The 15,858-nt window shown below is 60.7% G+C and overlaps 1 protein-coding gene across 1 annotated transcript; it reads left to right on the forward strand.

Annotated features, from left to right (window-relative positions):
• The first annotated feature begins 1,289 nt into the window (after positions 1 to 1,289).
• On the forward strand, positions 1,290 to 14,747 carry CCND1 (cyclin D1). Its single transcript, XM_012757670.2, has 5 exons — positions 1,290 to 1,690; positions 3,218 to 3,433; positions 3,996 to 4,155; positions 8,450 to 8,598; positions 11,452 to 14,747. Exons 1-5 carry the CDS (start codon positions 1,493 to 1,495, stop codon positions 11,614 to 11,616), a joined length of 888 nt encoding a protein of 295 aa, XP_012613124.1. The 5' UTR covers positions 1,290 to 1,492; the 3' UTR covers positions 11,617 to 14,747.
• The last annotated feature ends 1,111 nt before the right edge of the window (positions 14,748 to 15,858 follow it).

A 15,858-nucleotide genomic window follows, 5' to 3' on the forward strand; every position in this document is an offset into this window, starting at 1 on the left:
CAGTTGTTTTTTCCCTTTGGGGTACTGTAAAAACTAAAAGAAAATGACTAAAAGGTCCTTTTACTTTAATAATAAAAAAAAAGCACCAAAGAGTCAGAACTTCTAACTTAAAAACACATACTTTATTTACATACCTTTGTGATAATATTGGGGACCCTGTCGAATAACCGGGAACACCTATAGATGGTGTTAAAAATCATCAGATCAATACACCCGTTTGTTTAACTGGTAATTGTCCCGATTTTCGCCGCGCCCTGCCGGCCCCTGGAGCCCGCGCGTGCACCCCGGGGCCAATTCCAAAGGTGAGGGGACGTCCACACCCCCCGCAAAACCAATTAGGAAGCTTCCGGTGGTCGCGTCCCCGGCGGGGACCCGACTACTCCCAGCGTTTTAATTTCTGTGTTAATCACAAGATGCGTCAGTACAGGGGCCACGGGTTCTCGGCCTCCCATCCGGAGGTGTGTGTCTCCGGCGGGGTTGCGGGCACGGGGAGGGGGGCGTTCGGGGAGCCCCGCAAAGATGGACTGGTCGAGGTAGGGCGACAAGCCCGGAGATTCCCCGGGCGAGGACAGGATGAAGGAAATGCTGGCCACCATCTTGGGCTGCTGCTGGAATTTTCGGGCATTTATTTTATTTTATTTTTTGAGCGAGGACGAGCTAGGTAGAAACCCCCTTAGAACATCTGGGGTTGCCCCGTGGGGCGTCTGCAGCAACCCCCCGGTGAGCCGCGATGAGCCCGCCGGGGTCGTGCGCTCTCGCCGGCGTCCCTGCGTGCTGAATGCTTCCTGAATTTTACACGTGTTAATGAAAATGAAAGGAGACGCGGACGCCGAGGTTCCTCGGCCGGCTCCCCGCCCGTGGGTGCCCTCGTGGCGTTCCCAGAAACGCGCCCATTCTGCCGGCTGGGACCTGGGGTGTCGCCGCGCCTCGGATTCACCCCTCCGTGCGGTCTCCCCAAGGCTGCGTGTGGCCTGCCCGCCCTCCCAGCTGTCCCCCAATGCACTGACACCCCCACCCCACCCCCAGGTCCCGGGGGACCCACTCGGGGAGGGCGGGCCCCTGCACCCCTCTTCCCCGCCGGGGAGAAAGGCTGCCGCGGGGCGATTTGCATTTCTATGAAAACCGGACTTCGGGGGCAACCGGGCTGCGGGGCGGGCGCGGCGCCTCCGGGATGGCTTTTGGGCTCTGCCCCTCGCTGCTCCCGGCGCTCGGCGCCCGCGCCCCCTCCCCCTGCGCCCGCCCCCGCCCCCCTCCCATTCTCTGCCCGGCTTTGATCTCTGCTTAACAACAGTAACGTCACACGGACTACAGGGGAGTTTTGTTGAAGTTGCAAAGTCCCGGAGCCTCCAGAGGGCTGTCGGCGCAGTAGCAGCGAGCAGCACAGTCCGCGCGCTCCGGCGAGGGCAGAAGAGCGCCAGGCGGCCAGCGCGAGAGCCGAGCGCGGACCGAGCCGGGACCCACAGCCCCCGCAGCCACCCAGGCAGAGCCCACCATGGAACACCAGCTCCTGTGCTGCGAGGTGGAGGCCATCCGCCGCGCGTACCCCGATGGCAACCTCCTCAACGACCGGGTGCTGCGGGCCATGCTCAAGGCGGAGGAGACCTGCGCTCCCTCCGTGTCCTACTTCAAGTGCGTGCAGAAGGAGATCCTGCCGTCCATGCGGAAGATCGTGGCCACCTGGATGCTGGAGGTGCGGGGCTGCGGGCGGCTCTCCTAAGACTCCCCGACAACTTGTTGCCCAAACCCACATTTCTCTGCTCCCCGTGTCCCTCCCTTCTCTCCCGCTAGGACTTTGAAGTTTGCTGGGATGTTGCTAGGAATCCGTATTTTCAAAATAAATAGATATTGTGGGTATTTTTTGAACGAGGAAAGGGTGGGGGTGGGGGCGTTAGAAATTCCCTTTCCTGGTGGGGGGAGGGAGGCGGTCAGGGAGGGGTGCCATCGGGGAAGCCAATGCCAGGGGTACCCCAGTGGGCCCGAGGGTGCGGGCTGGCAGTCTGGACGCACTCTGAGGCCCCCGCCTGCTCCCCAGCCCCGCTGCGCCTCCTCTCCCGGCCGCCGCGGCCCCGAGCCGCCAGCTCCGGGGGGAGGGGGCATAGATTTGATTTTTAAATTAATATCCAGGGACACGTATGCAAGGGCTGCTCGAGCCAGTATTATGCGCCATCTTTGCTCTTTTATTGCAAAGCAAAAGTGTTTATTAATAATTGGGAGCAGGGTGGGGGCGGGGAGCGACCGGCCCCGCGCTGGGGCCGCTGCGAGGGGCCGCGCGGCCGCCGGGAGCCTGCGCAAGGGGAGCGGGGGGGAACTGGCATGGGTAGTTTGGGGGGAACCCTGCTTGGAAAGGGGGAGACCCTTTGTTCAAGCAGCGAGCCCTGGGGCGCCCCGCACGGGCAGCCTGGGCCGGAGAGCACGCCGGGCTGCAAGGTCGCGTGGCCCCCAAGACGCCAGAGATTGACCCCCGGCTGCAGGGGTCTTGGCTTGGGGGACCTTCCCTGAGCAAGCTGGGGGCCCGGGGCACATTTTCAGGCCTTCAGTGGGCGCCTGAGGGGCCCGCAAGTATTTTTAAATAATTTTTGAAAGTGCGGCATGGTGCCCTTGCGAGAGGGAAACGGCGCCCGCGCCCAGGGGAAAGGGGGGCCCCGGAGTTTGAATTCCTAGGACTCTCACCCGAGCCCGTAACGAGCTCCCGACCCCTGGCCTGGGTAAAGGACCGTCCGAGGGTCATTTTCAGCGGTTTTGTACGCACCCAGTTATTTTTTTAATATTTTTAAATATTTTTTGAAAAGATGACGTCTGGGGAAATGCGGCGCGGCGGCCTGGGACGCCACCTTTGTGTCTCGCAGGCGCGGCGCCCAGCCCCGCGGCCCGCCCCGCGGCCCCGCACCCGGGCGGGTGCCGACCCCCGGCCGGGCGCACCCCGGAGCGCCACCGCGGGCCGGGGTCCCCGGGGTCGGCAGCCGCGCACGCCGCCCGGTCGTGCCCGCTCCCGCCCCCGCCGTGCCAGCCTCGCGGGGACTTTCCCTTTCAGTTTCGGGGAGGCTGGGTACTGGGGACACGTGGAGAGGGTGCGCATCCCAGGAAGCCCCTGTCGCCCCCTGCCCCGACCCCTCCGCGCCCGGGGACTGGCGGCGCGGCCGGCGGGTGGGGGTGCGCGTCGCCGCGGCGGGGGGGCCGGCGCTCCCTGGCGGCGGCGGTCACGGGCCGTGCCCCGCAGGTCTGCGAGGAGCAGAAGTGCGAGGAGGAGGTCTTCCCGCTGGCCATGAACTACCTGGACCGCTTCCTGTCGCTGGAGCCCGTGAAGAAGAGCCGCCTGCAGCTGCTGGGGGCCACCTGCATGTTCGTGGCCTCCAAGATGAAGGAGACCATCCCCCTGACCGCCGAGAAGTTGTGCATCTACACGGACAACTCCATCCGGCCCGAGGAGCTGCTGGTAACGGGGGCTCCCCTCCGCCGTGGGCACCCCGATAGCCGTGGGCACCCCGATAGCCGCCGGGCAGGCCGCGGTGGAGGGAGGCGCAGATGGCAGGAGACGCGGCCCTCTGACAGATCTGCCCCGAGGGAGGAGGGAGCGCGGCCACACCGCTCGCTCCTCGGGGCTTCTGTCGGAGGGGCGGGATGCCGGCGCCCCCGGCCCGCGCCCGCACACTTCGCCCGCCGACTCCCACCGCGTGCCGACTCCCACCGCGTGCGAGCCCGTGGCCCAAAAGTGGGCGGCGCGCGCCCTCTAGCGGCGGCGCGGTAGCCGCGCTCGCTGCTGCGCCTCGGGTCCAGGTGGTGGGAGGTCTTTTTGTCTCCACTTTGCGGACAGGCTTTCTTCCCGGTACCTTTTCCGGTTTTGATCTGGAATCGTGTGTTACCCCCCAGCATTGGCCATCATCCTTCCTCTCCCATCCCCAAGACTGCTAACCAAAGGCTGAGGCCGGAGACCTGAGCCCGCGGGGTCCCCAGGCCCCTTCCTCCCTGGCCTGACGCCCGTGCCCCGGTCTCCGCAGCAAATGGAGCTGCTCCTGGTGAACAAGCTCAAGTGGAACCTGGCTGCGATGACCCCGCACGATTTCATCGAACACTTCCTCTCCAAAATGCCCGAGGCCGACGAGAACAAACAGATCATCCGCAAACACGCGCAGACCTTCGTGGCGCTCTGTGCCACAGGTAGGGCAGGCCTGGCACCCACCCCAGCCGCCCCTGAGAAGGACCGTCAGGGCAGGCCTGGCGCCCGGGTGGCCCCGGCCAGTTTCTTGATCTGTGCCTGGGTCTGCCCGCCCGCCTGTCCGGGGAGACCGTCCCACACCCTCTCCTGCTCTGGGAAGAGCTCCTCTTCCTGTGAGCTGGGACTGTTGCACCTAGGTGGAGGGTGGGTCGCCCTCTCCCGGCCATCGTCTGGTGCCTTGGGGACGGGGTGGATGGCCCAGCCTGCCTGCGTCTAGCTGCCGTGGCGTCCCTGCCCGGGCCAGGCGGCTTGTGTCCGCTCCATCCTGAAACGGGTTTACCTTGGCCTGGGGTGGCCTCCTCCCCCCACCCATCTCCAGGCGTTCTTGTGTCCTCAAGGAGCCTGAGCTGTGGGGGCCCCCTCCTGGCCTCTCCCGGGCTGGGCCACCTGCCAGGGGCGCCTGCACCACGTGCTCCTGCAGCCGAGTGCGGGGGCGTCCAGCAGAGGAGCTCAGAGGCCTGAGGCCCCGCTAGGGGCCCTGTGGACAGGCTGGGTTCCGCCGAGCCCTGGGAGGGGCTGCAGTCAGCCTGGGCTTGGGCCACCAGGGTTGGCAGCAGAGGACCCCAGCCCTCCCTTTCCCTGCACAGCCCCTGGAGGCCCCTCCCTGGCACTGCCCTGGCCCCAGACCCCAGGCAGCCAGACTGTCGGAACCCAGTATGGACAGACACACAGCCCACCGGGCCGCCTCCTGCCCCCAGCCTAGCCCTGACCTCTTCCTTCCCCAGCCAGGAGGCCCAGTTGCCCTGCTAGGGGGACTCATGCCCCCATCCCACCCAGCTCTGCCATGGACCAACTCTCACCCTGGTCAGGCCTCGGTTGTCACATCTGTTTGGGGACTCACTCTGGAGGGGCTCACCTGAGGGCCATCAGACAAGGTGGCGCAAGGGGACAGTTGGCATCTTCTTCCATGTCCCCAGGGGGGCAGAACCCCCAAGCCTCTCAATGTACCCCCTGACACTGGGTAGCCCTGGCAGCTGATATTCCAGAACAGTGTGTGTTTAGACGAGAGCTGGGAAGATTCCTTGTGCCTCCTCTCCTTCCTCCACCTGCTCAGGGCATGGACCCCTCCCTGGAGTCCTTCCAGGCGAGGCCTAGGGGGGGTGGCGCAGATGGGGGTGCCAAGGACATCATCAGCCTGGATGGATGGGAGGGTGGGGCTGGGCTGGGCCTGCAGGCGGCAGGGAGGCGTGCTCTGGCTGGGGCGCCTTGGAGGAGAGAGGCCTCCAGAGACTCCAGGCAGCCTTTTATGGAGCTGAAAGTGGTTTAGAGAAACGGCAAAGTTTCCTGGAGATAATGCAAGGAACGGTTCTAGCACGGCCTCCCTCCCGGGTGGCTCAGGCAGCTGGAGCACCCCTCCCAGGACCCTGGGTGCTGGCAGCAAGGTGAGCAGGCAGAGGCTGCAGTGGGGCTCTCTCCTCTCCGCGCTGCTGCCTGTCGTTTGGGACAGGCCCAGCAGGCGCCCCCAGCGGCAGGTAAAAGCGGAGGATTGGGCCGGGCGCGGTGGCTCACGCCTGTAATCCTAGCTCTCTGGGAGGCCGAGGCGGGCGGATTGCTTGAGGTCAGGAGTTCGAAACCAGCCTGAGCAAGAGCGAGACCCCGTCTCTACTATAAAATAGAAAGAAATTAATTGGCCAACTAATATATATACAAAAAATTAGCCGGGCATGGTGGCGAATGCCTGTAGTCCCAGCTACTCGGGAGGCTGAGGCAGGAGGATCACTTGAGCCAGGAGTTTGAGGTTGCTATGAGCTAGGCTGACGCCATGGCACTCACTCTAGCCTGGGCAACAAAGCGAGACTCTGTCTCAAAAAAAAAAAAATAAAAAAATAAAAAAATAAAAAATAAATGTATATTTAAAAAAAAAAAAAAAAAGCGGAGGATTGCTCAGGTGACCCAGTGCTCCCAGTGGTGGTGCTCACTCCAGGATGAGCCGGTGGGGGGGCAGCACGTGTCTGCCAGGCCCCTGCCTGGCCTGAACTCTGCCCCGTGGGGTGCTCCCTGGGCCCTGCCTGCCCCACTGAACGTAATTGCCGTACAAGCCACTGTGCACATCTGTCCAGGTGAGAGTGACATAAGGACAGGTGAGGTGGAGGCATCCTGTTCTTGTCCTCCTCGTGGTAAGGGTTACCTTTGAGGGTGGTGGGAAGGGCGCTGCTCCCCTTTCTCCCTGCCTGGGCCCCCCAGCACACGCAGGGCTCCCAAGCATCACACAGGGTTGGGTTTTCGTGTGCACACACACCTGTGCACGCCAGAGCCTTTCTCTGCGCCTCAGTAGGCTGGGAAGGGAAGGTCCAGTGCCGTCTGAAGTGGACACGACCTTGAGCTTCACGACCATGCCCTGGCCAGGGCCGGCAGTGGCTCGGCGCTCTGGTGGCCGCTGCGGCTGTGGCTGACCCTGCTGACCAGGCAGCTGAAGGAGCTAAGTCCTGGAGCTTTGGTGCTTAACACTGGACTCGTTCCTTACCCGGACATGGAAGGCCACGCCCGCCCGGGCACACACACGAGTAGGGGACACGGGCTTTGGAGTCAGGCTGGCCCCTGTGACTCCACCCATAGAGGGGTCTCAGTGCAGGACCAGGCGGGACCCACCACTCCCTGCAGAAGCGGTTCTGTGTGTGGTCCTCCAGTGGGAAGGTTTCCATCCACCGCCCTGGCTCCCACTGGGTGGACTCCCCCATCTAGAGGGGAAAGGTGGCTTGCCTTGTTAGTCTTTTTTTTTTTTAAGTCATTGCGTGGTTGCCTTTCTTCCTGGCTGCTCACGGGAACCCCTCCCTAACAAGCCCCAAGTGGTTATTCTGCTGGGGCGAACTCCTTTTGAGCCCAGTTCAGCCCTGTTCGGCTCCTCTGAGCCCCCTTGTTCCTGAACACTGGCGTGAGATGAGGCCATGGGGCCGAGAAGATGCCACACTTGTCCCCAGTGGTGTCCAACTCCAGCCCCTGGTTTGTGTGCTGAAATTGGTGGCTGCCCCCACCAGTAATTCCTCAGTGGGTGCAACAGGAAGGCAGCCAGAGGCTCGTCCTGGGTGGGGGCCAGGCCGAGAGGCCACAGCCCACCTTGCTGGCCCGCCCTCCCTCGTGGGCCCAACCTGCCCTGGTGCGGGGGGGGGCGGGGGGGGGGAGGCCAGCGTCCCACCCACAGACAGGGCACACCTTCTGCTGCAGAGGTGGCCTTCAGTCTGCCTGAGGAGGGAGCTGTGATGGGACCCCCTCACCCCCCCCCCCCCCGCTCCTGTGACCTGGGGGGATCTGAGAGCAGTGAGCGAGACAGCTTTGTGTGGGTGGCAGGCTGTGGCCGCCCTGGCTTTGCACTGCCCTGGGCCCAGGTGTGCCAGACAGTCCCCAGGAAACCTAGGGACAGAGGGTTCCTAGGCCAGCTGGGGTCTGGGCTAGGTCTCTTGAGAGTCCACACTTCCCCACCCTGCACCCCACTTGGGGAGGCCACGGGCAGCTCCCTCTTAGCTGCCTGCCCCCACCCCCCACGTCCCAGAGAGGTGGTGTACAGCCCCACGTGGTGGAAACCATGTGCCTCTTCCCTAACTCAGGAGGTCGCTGGAATTGTTGGGCTACATCAGGTGGCCCAGGAAAGCCCTTTTGTCACCAACCAAAAAACAAAGGTGTGAGTAAAGGGCCTTGTTCTTATGGCGAGAGCTGGAATGTCGCCTCACGACCAGGGCTCAGCCCCTCCAGGGATGTGGGAGTGGCTCTGCTGTCAGGGCCCTGTGCCCAGCTGGGTGGGGTCCTAGGGCCCCATCCATGTGAGGTCCCTTCAGAGTGTGGCCAGTTGCCTCCAACCCGTGCTGCCGGGCACTGGCAGGTGCTTAGGGTTGGGGGTGCAGAGGCAGCATGCTCTCTGCTTCCGTGTGTACCTGCGGTGTCTTTCACATTATTCATTTTTATGGATAAATGAGACATCACAAGATTCAAGATGCTAAAGGGAGAGAGGGCGATGATGTCTGTCACCCAGCCCTGCCTGTCACATTTTTGGGGGTCTATTTTCTTTGTTTGCCAGGTGTTTGAGAGCATGGTGGGGCTGGTGTCCAAGGCGGGTTCCTGCTCTCCTAGCGCCGAGGTGACAAGGCTGGAGGCCCGGTGGGCCTGGGCGTGGCCCACACACTCCCGATAGTTCCAGCCAGGCTGTGCCCACTCCCTTGGAGCCAGTGTTTGGGGTGCCCCAAATCACGGGGTCCTGCAGCGGGTGCCCTGCTCACGGCCTCCTTTTCTCTCCCTCTGCTGCAGACGTGAAGTTCATTTCCAACCCGCCCTCCATGGTGGCCGCGGGGAGCGTGGTGGCCGCGGTGCAAGGCCTGAACCTGGGGAGCCCCAACCCCTTCCTGTCCTACTATCGCCTCACACGCTTCCTGTCCAGAGTGATCAAGTGTGACCCGGTAGGTGACCGAGGCCCTGCCCTCCTCGCTGGCTCTGCAGGGCCTCACAGACAAGAGACTAGTCTAGGACCACGGAAATGGCGTGGCTGGTGCCGGGCCCCCAAGGGTGGCAGGGTTGGAGCCACAAGGGTGGCAGGGCAGAGGCCTGTGCTCAGTGGCACAAGACCATCCAGGATGACCAACCTGAGTGGGGCCTGGGCCCCTCGGACCCCTGGCCACAGCTCAGGGCCTTCCTGTGCCTGAGCAGCTGTGGTGGCCTCAGGCGAAGGGCCAGGGGCTCCCAGAACCTGCTGGCCACACAGGAGGGTCTCCCCAGCGTCTCGCATGCCCCTGGGCCTCCCAGCGCAGGCAGGAGCTGTCACCCTCCCGGTGACCGTCCAGGAAGGGGCCGCAGGCAGGCTCGGGCGGTGATCCGTGTGGCGATGGTGTGTGGGGCCGGGGCCGGCGTGCTTTGTTCGGCCACAATGCGCACGGCCGATAAATAGCCGCTTTAAAAGGGTTCTTGTGAGGTCTGCAGACTCCGGCCAGCAGCGAATAGAGACAACCTTGTTTTTTACGGCTCTTTCAGAGGCTGCTGCTGTAAAACCCGGAGTCGACTGTGTCTTTCTTCTTAAGATGCCATTGTTTTATTCCCAATTCTTTCCTTTTCTTAAAGAAGGAATTAAAATAACAATTACAAGGGTTTGTGGCATTTACCCAATTAGACCAGAGAGGTTGCTGGGGTCAGCCGTCGCCCCCGCTGTGCGTGAGGGAGTGACCGCCTTGACCCCAGCTCCGGTCCGGGGGCCTGCCGAGGCCGGTCTCGGCGCTGGCCTGGGCTGCCCCGTGGTGTCTGCCTAGAGTGCCCAGGGGACGTGTGGGCCCCCGCCAGATGCCATCTCGTGGCGCACCTGTCTGCCCAGTGGTCCCTCCGTCCCTCCCAGGGGCCACGGGGACCTGCTGGCTGCCCAGGCTTCTCTCGTCTCGCCCTGAGAAGGAAGAGGCACTTTTTTGATGGACACTGGGGGTAGGAGGGGGGCCCCTCCCTCTGTGCCACCCTGCCTGGCTTCAGCCTGGGCGGTGGAGTGTCCTCAGTTAGAGGTGCCACTGAGGCCTCAAAAAGCCGGCAGTCGAGATCTGTCTGTGCCTCTCATCCCGAGCCCCGCGCTGGGTGAAAACCGCTGCTTTCCCGCGCTCCTCAGCCCCGGCTGGCTTGGTCCCTGCGTTCCCTGCGGCACCGGGCGAGGCGCCGACCCCGGGCAGTTGCAGGAAACGGCTGGGTTGTCCCTTGTTTGAACGGAGGTTGTCTTAATTGGGTCGGAGTGGCTCACGGCTGACGTGGGGGGCTTAATTGCCGCCCAGTTTGCTCTGGTTTCCAGCGGCAAGTGCAGCTATACCCAGACTCAGACAGACCCTCCGCTTGTTCGAGGACGGTCTCTGGTGGAGGAGATGTCTGTCCCCTGCGGGTCGGGTGTGCTGCGCCCCACGCTAGGGATTGATGGCATGTCCCTTTTCACGGAGTGGTGCTCGGAGCCTGTGGCCATGGGGCCGGACAGAGCAGGCGGGAAGGGCACAGAGCCCGCTCCGTGTTGGGCTTGAGGGATCCTGGCACATGTGGGGCCGCTGGGCACCGGGAGGCCGGAGGACTCCCCTTCCTGCAGCCCTGAGGAGCCGGGGGCAGGTAAGTTGTTGCTCCGGAACACTGTGTGTGAGGAGTCGGGGCGGCCCTGCCTGCCCTGCCTCTTGGGATGGGAGCTAAGGCTGCCTGGTGTTTGGGTCGAAACCTGGGCGGACACCAGGAGTCCTGGGTTCCACGCCAGGCCTTCCGGGCCTCAGTTTCCCCTCCGTGCAGTGGGGCTGTTTGCACTAGCCCTGCTGCCCTTGTTTGCAGTGGTGGGTATTTATCCAAAGGAGGGCGAGCACGGCTCCTGCCAAGGTGTGGAGCTCTGTAAAGGCAGGCGGCCCAGGATTCACCTAGGAGCCATTCCGGCGGGGTCCCCTTCTGCCGGACAGCACCTGCGTCCACCCCTCCTGGGTGGAGGTTTGGCAGTGCCTCCGTGCCCCGTGGTGGGGCTGCAGCTGAGTCCCGTTACCCGCGGGAAAGGCTGCGCTTCCAGGCTAATTAGAGGCGTTGCTTGGTTTTAGAAGCCCCAGTGTAGCTTCCTGGCAGTCGGGACGTGCAGGGCCCGGACACCTGCTCCCGTTGCTTTATTCGGAAGCCGCCAGCAGCAAGAAGCAGCTTGGAGCTGCTGGGAGATTCGCCCCTGGTGGAGACAGGGAGAGGCCCCTGCGCGCAGGGCATCCCAGCAGGGGTAGAGGTGTAGCGCTTCCAGGAGCTTCTGTCACACTCTGCCCGGGGTGGGCACCTCTGTGGCTGCAGCAGGTAGATGCAAGCTCTGCACGGCTGGTGGGTGGCCCAGGACGCGGCCCGAATGGATGAAGGGTCCAGGTGCCCCCCAGCCACGAAACATTCATTCTCAGTCCTGCAGGGCCTAACGCTTTTGACGGCAGCTTATCATGGAAGACGAGCTTCACCTTGAGGGCTGCTGTATGGCGGAGGTTATATCTGAAAAGGCTGGGCTCAAAGCACCCACCCGCAACACACCTGTCCTGGATCAAATGGTGTTGGCGTCAGCGGGGCAGGCACAGAGGGCCCAGGGCCCCCTGGAGGAATTGCAGCAAGAGGCCTGGCCCTGTGTCGCAGGCAGAGCAGCGCGGGTGGGCGTCTGGGGTCTGCGTGGGCCACAGGAGAGCTGTGCGTCAGCCTCACGCTTAGAACAGCCTTCCGGGACATGGCACCTGGGGGGGGGCCCTCGCTGCAGGCCCCCCTAAGGACCGGCTCTCCCTCCTCCCTCCCCACCCTGTCTCTCCCAGGACTGCCTGCGGGCCTGCCAGGAGCAGATCGAAGCCCTGCTGGAGTCAAGCCTGCGCCAGGCGCAGCAGAACTTGGACCCCAAGGCCACAGAGGAGGAGGAAGAGGAGGAGGAGGAGGTCGACCTGGCTTGCACCCCCACCGACGTGCGGGACGTGGACATCTGAGGGGCGCCGGGTGGGCGGGGCGCCACCGCCGCCCAGCGAGGGAGGAGCCGGCCCCAGGTGCCCCCCCTGACGCAGTCCCGCTCCTCCGGGACATTTCACTACCAGAAGGGAAATCTTCATTCTCCCCGTTGTTGGTTGTTTTTCCCTTTGCTCTTTCTCCCTTCCGTCTCTGACTTAAGTGAAAGAAAAAGATTACCCAAAAACTGTCTTAAAAAAAAAGAAAGAGAAAAAATAGTATTTGCATAACCCCGAGTGGCAGGGGAAAAGGGGGGTTGTGCTACAAAAATAGAGGATTTTATACCCCAGTAATCAATTAGCTTAATGTTAATGTGCTCATGTCTTTGTGTCCTAAGAATAGACTTTAACACGAAGGAAGAAGTCTCGGGGGAGGATTAGGTTTGATTCTTCATGTGTTTAAACTTAAAAAGCATAAAAACGTTTAAAAAAAAATAGAAAAACTCAAACCATTTTTAAAGTAGCAGAGGGTTTTAGGTAGAAAAAAACGTACTCTTGTGCTTTTCCTAGAAGGCGCAGCTTTAGTGTGGTTCTAGGCATCTCTGTATCTTGCTTTGCTCACGCATGTAGTCACTTTATAAGTCATTTGTATGTGTATTTTATTTGGTAGGTAGATGTGTAACCTCTTCACCTTATCGTGGTTGATGTAACCTCTCGGCTCGAGTAGCGTAGCGCGCAGCACCTCGCGCGCCCGCCGCGTGGGGTCTGCCGGCCCGGCCGGCGCCGCCCCGGTGTCGGCAAAGCCCAACTCTTCCACTCCTGCGACGCGCTACTAGAAAGAGAAGACGAAATAGTGACATAATATATTCTATTTTTATAATCTTCCTATTTTTGTAGTGACCTGTTTATGAGATGCTGGTTTCTCACCCAATGGCCCTGCAGCCAGCTCACGGCCAGGTTCAACCCACGGCTACTTTTTTATTTTCCTTCTCCGTATTCCAAAACCATTCCATTTCAAAGCACTTTCGGTCCGGTAGTCCTAGGGAATATCGCTGTTCATGTCGTGTGTGGAGGGAGGGCGATTTTCTAATGGAATGGTTCGGGAATGTCCACGGACCTGTGTGCAGGCGGCTCTGGGAGGCAAGTGCAAGTGCATGTCACCGCGGTGTCAGCGGGAGGGCGTTGGGGCAGGCTGTGCTCCAGTCGAGAAGAACAGGATTTGTGTTCTCACACTGCCAGGATGACGAGCTCCTTCCCTTTAAAGAGGTTGAAGCGAAGGGACCCTTTGGTGCCAACTGGTGTTTGAAAGTGGGGACCTCAGAGGTTTACCTAGAGAACAGGTGGTTTAAAGGTTATCTTTAGGTGTTTCACAACGGAAGGTTTTTAAACACTAAGATATATAATTTATAGTTAAGGCTGAAAAGAATATTTATTGCAGAGGATGTTCATAAGGCCAGTATGATTTATAAAGTAATACAATCTCCCCTTGATTAAAACACACACACACACACACCCCTTTCCGCCTTCGATGTTGCAGATTTAATACAGTTTATGAGAGATAGATAGATCCTTTTGTAGGTGAGGGAAAAATGTCTCAAGGAAAACCACACAAAGAAGTTGATTCGGCATTTCCCAAAGCGATATGATCTGAGAGGTATCGGAGTTACAAGGAAAATTAGGGTACTTAAAACATACAGGATACATTCTCATTCCCTCGTATCCCCACTTTAAAAAAAAATTAGCAACAGACAATTTGCACATCTTGGCTATGTCCTTTTTGTAATTTTTATTTAGGAAGTGTTGAAGGGAGGTGGCGAGAGCATGGAAGCTGGTGCGTGGGGGAGGACGGGAGGGAGGGGTGTGGGCAGGAGGCTCCTGAGGGGACGGAGCGGTGACCACACCAGGGACAGGCTGCGGCTCCGTTTTCTTATTGCGCTGCTACCGATGACTTCCCGGCACGGTTTGGAAACAAGTTCACATCGCTTCTCTGTATCTCTTTCACATTGTTTTGCTGCTATTGGAGGATCAGTTTTTTGTTTTACAATGTCATATACTGCCATGTTCTAGTTTTAATTTTCTCGTAGAACGTTGTATTACGGATGCCTTTTTTTGTAGTGTTTTTTTTTTTTTATGTGATCAATTTTGACTTAATGTGATTACTGCTCTATTCCAAAAAGGTTCCTGTTTCACAATACCTCATGCTTCACTTAGCCATGTGCAGACCCGGCGCTCAGGCTCTGTCTGCTGCGGCAAACAGACGTGCGGACGAGACCCCACGCGGGCCTGGTGGGGTCGGCGCCCAGACCGCGTGCTCGAGAACCACGCGGGCGCCCCGAGACCAAGCGGTGTCCGTTTTCTTTCCCTGCGCCTGTTATGCTGGACTCTCCGTCTGATCTGGGATGTATCATCATAGTAGACTTCACAGCTGTATCGTTCTGTGCGTGTAGCTACGAAAGTTGCATTATTATTATTATTATTATTCTTGTAATAACAAGTGTGTCTTACGCGCCACCGTGGTGCTGTGCCCGTAGGACTCTGTCATTCGGGATGATTGGAATAGCTTCTGGAATTTGTTCAAGTTCTGGGTGTGTTTAATCTGTTATGTACTAGTGTTCTGTCTGTCGTTGTTTTGTTAATTACAGCATAATGCTAATTTAAAGAGACTCCCAATCTCAGTGAAGCCAGCTCACAGTGCTGTGTGCCCAAGTCGCCTAGCAAGCTGCCAAACCAAAAGAATTTGCACCCATTTGTGGGCCCACGTGCTGGGGCCCTGGCCCCGCAGGGCGGTCTGTGCCCAGAGGCCATCGCAGGCACGGGCCGCGCCTGTCCCCAGCCCCTCCGGAGCACTGCTCACGCTCCAGCCGTTTCTGGGTGCAGCATCTGTGTCTGAAGCACATGGGTCCCCGCGGACGGTCTGTCTGTAGTGACGGGGTGAGGGCACGTGTCTTGGATGTTTTGTGTGCCGAGAGGCCAAAGGCTGGGGGCAGGTCCACAGGGCACTGCGAGAGTCTCTGTCCTGTGACGCGCACGTCTGTGGGGTCTCTGGCTGGCGGGCAGTGTGGGTCTGCGTGTTGCACGCTGTGGCACTTCCCAGCACGGACATGTAACCGGCACGTTTCCAGCAGAAAACAAAAGACAAATGTGGAAAGTCTAGAAATAAAACTGGTAAAACCCCAGTGCAGTGTCCGCCTGTTTATTTCCTTGGCTGCCAGGTGTGTGGGGACCAGGGAGGGGTGGGGCCAGGTCACCTGTCCTGTGCACTGTAGGAAGTGCAGCAGCATCCCTGTCCCCCACCCACTAGATGACAACCAGGAATGTCTCCTGACTGCTAGATGTCCCTGGGGGCAAGGGCGGACTCTACCCAGGCACAGGCTGTGCTCTCCCAGCTGGGAGGAAACCTGGACCCTGGGAGGCTCCAGAGAAGAGTTTGCAGGTGGCCTAGGTGGGCAAGGAGCCCCCTTCTGCGTCAGACAGCGGCTCCTGGCCTGCGTGACATCTTCCGGCCCAGCTTGCCGTCCCAGGTTATTTGCAGATAGGAAAGTAAACACAGCAGCATTCGTTCGTTACCCTCTCCTGGCGCAAACTGCTGTTTGCTCTGAGTGAATCATGGTCCTCAGAGCAAAGTGCCGGGCTAGGCCGAGGTCCCAGCACCTTTCACACGGGTCCCAGGAGCCTGTCGGACGGCTGGGCCATCTTCACACGCCAGGGCCCTGGAACGCATCACAGACCTTGGTCACAGCCTCACTGGCCTGGGCCTCCCCTCAGCCCTGACCCCCCAGCTCTCCCCCACCTCATCTGTAGCAGGCTGAGCTGTCCTCACCCTGGGCACCTGTGTCCTGAGCTAATGCGGTCACTATTTGCCAGCCCAGGTCAAACCCCCGTGGCCTTTGTGGTGGGCACGTGTCATGTCCCTCCCTGCTCTGCCCATCGGTCCTCTGGGTGCTCGCGCTGGGGACCGGCATGGCTGGCGTGGTACTTCTCCATGGGCACCTACACTGCTGGAAGGAAGGTGGGCACAGGGGGGGACAGCTGGGGGTCACCACCAGCCTCTCCCCTGAGTGTGGGGCCCCGGGCGGGTGGGTGGGGGAGTCCGCAGGGTGCCCCTGACAAGAGGTCCCATCCACAAGACCTCCAGGGACAGGTGGAGCCAGAGGAGGTGCCAGCAGCCACTCAGGTGGCCCAGGAGGGCCCCAGCCACTCGTGGGCAAGGCTCCCTGAAGGCAGGGAGCAGGTCCCCACTGCTGCAGCCACCTGGCTCCGGGCGTGGCCATGTCCTGTGTCAGGGCT

The sequence above is a fragment of the Microcebus murinus genome, chromosome 4, assembly GCF_040939455.1.
Source record: "Microcebus murinus isolate Inina chromosome 4, M.murinus_Inina_mat1.0, whole genome shotgun sequence".
Classification (NCBI taxonomy): domain Eukaryota; kingdom Metazoa; phylum Chordata; class Mammalia; order Primates; family Cheirogaleidae; genus Microcebus; species Microcebus murinus.